Genomic DNA, 5,000 nt, shown 5'->3' on the forward strand with positions numbered 1-5,000 from the left:
TCTTTACGAGACCGGTATCAGCACCACTCACCTTCCCCGGTTCGTCCTCCTGTACCAAGGCGAGGACAGGCCGAGACCGAGACCGAGCGAGACCCCGGCGTAGCGGGCGAAGGAGTAGAAGGGCGTGGTGTCGATGTGGATGTAGTCGCGCCGAATGCACCACTTCACCGCCTTCTCCAGCGACCACAGCACGTTGCCCCCCATGGCTCTGACGGCAGGAAAAAGTGCGAAGGATTAGTGAAAGAAAAAATGAAGGAAAGGAATGAACAAAATAGACTGGACCAAGAAGAGGAAAAAATAGATACATGGACAGATAGATACATACATAGATAGATAGATAGACAGACTGATAGAAAGACAGATAGATAGTGCCAAGGATTAGTGAAGGAAAAAATGAAGGAAAGGAATGAAAAAAATAGACTGGACAAAGAACAGGAAAAAATAGATAGACAGATAGATAGACATAAACAGGCAGATATAGTTAGACAGACAGATTGATAAACAGGCAAAATTAGATAGATAGACAGATAGACAAACAGGATGATACAGATAGATATATAGGTAAATAAACAGGCACATATAGACAGAGAAGGAAAAGTAAAAATGATTAGTGAAGGAAAAAATGGCGTAAATGAAGGACGAAAATTTACTGGACCAAAAGACTAAAATAGATGGATAGACAGACGAGTAGATAGACAGATAGATAGACAGACAGACGAGTAGATAGACAGATAGACAGACAGATGGACAGACAGACATATACATAAATAGCCGGCAGGAGAAAATGCAAAGGATTAACAAAGGAAAGAATGAGGAATATGAGTGAAGAAAATATATTGAACTAAGACCAGACGAGAGAGAGAGAGAGAGAGAGAGAGAGAGAGAGACGGCAAGAAGAGCGAGTGGAAAAAAGGGAGTGGCCTGAAAAACAGAATGAATGAAACACAAAGGCAAACAGACGTGTGTGTGTGTGTGTGTGTGTGTGTGTGTGTGTGTGTGTGTGTGTGTGTGTGTGTGTGTGTGTGTGTGTGTGTGTGTGTGTGACAGAGAGAGAAAGTAATAAAGAGTGGCATCTGATAATATAAAAGCAAAGCCTCTCTCTCTCTCTCTCTCTCTCTCTCTCTCTCTCTCTCTCTCTCTCTCTCCTCTTCCCCTTCCTTCACCTCCTCATCATTTATTCCTCCCTCCCTCCCTCCTTCCCTTCCTCCTTCCTTCCTTGCTTTACCTCCTACTCTAATATTTCCTTCTTCACCCTCTCCTCTCTTTCCTCTCTCCCTCCTTCATTTTTTTCCCTTCTCCCTTCTCTGCTCGTCTCCTCCCTTCTTCCCTCCCTCCTCCACTTTCCACCCCTCCTCTCTTCTTTCATCGTATTTGCCTCTTCTCTCTCCCCCTCCCTCTCTCTCTCTCTCTCTCTCTCTCTCTCTCTCTCTCTCTCTCTCTCTCTCTCTCTCTCTCTCTCTCACACACACAAACACACACACACACACACACACACACACACACACACACACACACACACACACACACACACACACTCCACTGAGTTTCGTTTACGGTGAGAGAGAGAGAGAGAGAGAGAGAGAGAGAGAGAGAGAGAGATGAGAAATGGAAAGGGAGTGAGTGGTGGAGGGAATTGGGGAAGAGAGGGGGGAAGGGAGAGGAAGGGCGAGATGGAGGAGGTGAGGGAAGGAGGAAAGGAAAGAGGGGGAGAGAGAGGAATGGAGGGAAGAAAAAAGAGAGAGGAGGAAGATGGACGATGGAAGAGAGGGAAGATAGGAGGAGGAAAAGAAGAAATAAACAAAGAGAGAAGAAAACAAAGAATGGGACGGCAAGAAAAAGCAAGAGGGATTTACTACAGAAAAACCATGAAGGATTTGCTGCAACAAATATTGGAGAGAGAGAGAGAGAGAGAGAGAGAGAGATCAAAGAAAAGACTGAAGGAGAGAAAAATTGAAATTCTCTCTCTCTCTCTCTCTCATATTTTACCCTCCACTTCCCCTCCCTCTCCTTTCCTTCCGTCTTCGCCCGGATTTTTCCTCCCCCGTTCGTGGATTCATCTTCGGATTTTCGCGGATTTGTAAACAAGAATCTGAGAACGCTCGCACTCAATATATTTTTTTCGGTCATTTTTGGGGATTTTTCGAATATTAAAACTACCCTGGCTCTTGATTTAATGAGGGAAAAATATATATTGGATTCTCAGTCTACTTTTGTAGTTCTTTAGGCGTTTATGTGGTTTAAATATGTCTGTTTGAATGAGGGTGACTCTATATTTCCTTTTCAACCACTACAATAATAATAATAATGATAATAATAATAATAATAATAACAGCTAGAACTCTGTCACTGTCCTGCGCACAGTCACTAGTCTCCACCTACTGTTTCTTATAATGACCTTGATCCCACTGAGGAGATCTGTTTTTTTTCTATCAGCAATGCCCAAACCAGAACTCAACCTAGCCAGTTCCTTGAGCAGGGGTTGGTGGGAGTTAAAGAGAGCTGAATGGAGTTGAGGAAAGTTGAAGGGAGCGAGAATGAAAGGGCGGGGTAAAAGACGGGTGGATCTGGGTCAGCTTGGGTGGATCTGGGTAATCCTGGGTGGCTCTGGGTTAGCCTGGGTGGCTCTGGGTTAGCCTGGGTGGATCTGGGTTAGCTTGGGTGGATCTGGGTAAGCCTGAGTGGATTGGGTTAGCTTGGGTAAGTGTGGTTGGTACTGGGTGATCAGACTAGGCGTTGACAGCACTTAAGAACTCGCAGAAAAAGTAGGAATACTATGATTTAAAACATCCAGCTCTTAAAAATACAGGACAAAAATAGAATCGCTGATAAAATAATAATAATAATAATAATAATAATAATGATAATAATAATAATAATAATAAATCACCACGTTCACTCACTTTCACATATATAATCAGAGTGCAAAGGCGCGGAATTCGATTTAACCAAAAAATTTAATCTTCAAAAAATCTCGCTCTTACCGGATTCTTCAGTCGCTCTCTTCTCGGTAAATTTAATAACTTCCTAAGAACATAAGTCAAAGGAGAGTCGGCCAGTGAGTGAGTCTGGAGAGTCAGGGTTGAGAGTTTGAGATGAGAGTTAGAGTTTTAGGCGGGAAAATGGTGATGTGTTGTTGGAACGTGTGGTGGATTTGGAGCAAGAGATTATTATTGTTACTGTTGGTGGTGGTGTTGTATCATCATCATCGGTGGAAGTAATGGTAGTAGTAGTGTGCTGCAAGTGGTAGAAGTAGTAGTAGTAGTAGTAGTAGTAGTAATGGTGGTGGTGGTGGTGGTGGTGGTGGTGATGGTTGTAGTGTTCGTGGTAGTGGTGGTGGTGGTGGTGGTGGTAGTAGTAGTAGTAGTAGTAAAAGTAGCAGCAGCAGCAGCATAAAAACTCACAACAAAACAGAGTCTGTGGGAGTTGAAATATGAGAGTCTTGGGAGCCACTAAGGAGCTGGAGTTGAGTCATCTTTTAGGCGGGGAAATGTGGTGCATTATTGGAACGTAAGGTGGATTTAGAGTCCCTGGCCTGGATTCGCACAAAGTAACGATTATTTCCCCTCATAACTACGATTAATTTTGGCGGAAGAAAGACTTACGAAGATTTGTTGTTGTTGTTGTTATTCTCCATTCCTGGCCTAAAATGCGAGTTATCTGTTACCCAAATCCACACACACTTACACAAACTGACTGAAATTTACCCAAACCTACGCAAACACACTCGGATCTACCCAAAACTTACGCAAACTCACCCAAATCAACTGAAACTCACTCACGTCCTCCCCAACTCATGCAAATCGACTCAGAGTGGCGTGAATGGACTTACTTAAATCCGTAGTAGGTACCAAAGACGCTGACGATGATGGCGGCTGAGAGGGAGAGGTACTGAGCACGACTTAGCACGTGTAGCTCAGGTAGACGCGACACCATGATTGCCACTATCACACCTGTAGGGGTGGATAGATAGATAAATAAATAGACTGATAAACAAATTGATAGACAGACAGATAGATGGAAAGGTAGGTGCAGGGGGAACAGATATATAAATAAATAGATTGATATTGTACAGATACTAATTACTGACAGACAGACAGACAGACAGACAGAAAGATATGGCAGATAGACAGACGGGTAAATAGCAAGACAGACACAGACATACATACATACATAAACAGACAGACAGACAGAGAAAAAATACTGAATTCTGTATGTGAATTCTGAGAAGTGGGAGAGAGAGAGAGAGAGAATTCGTGGGACTTTATACCAAATATTTCTAACTCTCACCCACTCAGTTTTATCAAAAGACTAGATTTACTACTGTTCCTGTCCGTAAGCTTTTTTTTTTTTTTTTTTCCGCGCTTTTTCTCCCAACATCCCAAAATGGTCGGATATTTTCAACGATTTTCGAGGCGTTACTTTGAGCACTTAAAATGGTCGTCTTTGAAATAATCCCGCCCGCTGTGAAGGATTATCTCTCTAGGTTAATATTTTGAGAGAGTGAGGGGGCGATGATGATGATGATGATGATGATGTGTGTGTGTGTGTGTGTGTGTGTGTGTGTGTGTGTGTGTCCGCGCCATGACGGAGAGCAATGGTTTTGGTGCTGCATTCATACACAACCTTCCAGTACTTAACCCACTGTAATCAAGATCTAGATTCGTAAGATGGATGGTGAAAAGGAGTATGCAAAAATCTTCATGTGTCTTAACCTCAAAAGAAAGAAAAAAAAAAAAGAATTACGAGAGGGAAGCGGCCATGATTTTACTTGTGAATGCGAGTTTTGGCGCGAAAAAAGAAAATATACATACGCACGAGACAACTTCAACTTTTCAACTTACTCTCCAAAAGACGCTATCAACACGCCGTCACGTACCCAAAATTAGCGTTCTTTAAAAGCAGCAACACGCACGGAGAGTTTTTAATGGACATAAGCCTGGTAATGACGGAGGAAAATAAAATATACCAAAATAATGTCCGCGCCGAGCTGGTCTCCCGCC

At 42.9% G+C, this 5,000-nt stretch overlaps 1 protein-coding gene across 1 annotated transcript in view; it reads right to left on the reverse strand.

Annotated features, from left to right (window-relative positions):
- LOC145416737 (glucose-6-phosphatase catalytic subunit 1-like) overlaps window positions 1-5,000 on the reverse strand; it is a 16,588-nt gene that overhangs the window by 594 nt on the left and 10,994 nt on the right. Inside the window, exons 5-6 of the mRNA XM_080285664.1 lie at window positions 3,830-3,950; window positions 32-208 (exon numbers count right to left, since the gene is read on the reverse strand). Of these exons, the coding sequence (XP_080141790.1) occupies window positions 32-208; window positions 3,830-3,950 (298 nt within the window). The remainder of the gene's footprint in view (window positions 1-31; window positions 209-3,829; window positions 3,951-5,000) is intronic.

This window comes from Coenobita brevimanus, chromosome 107 (assembly GCF_032717465.1).
Source record: "Coenobita brevimanus isolate Jiangsu-jjx chromosome 107, ASM3271746v2, whole genome shotgun sequence".
NCBI lineage: Eukaryota > Metazoa > Arthropoda > Malacostraca > Decapoda > Coenobitidae > Coenobita > Coenobita brevimanus.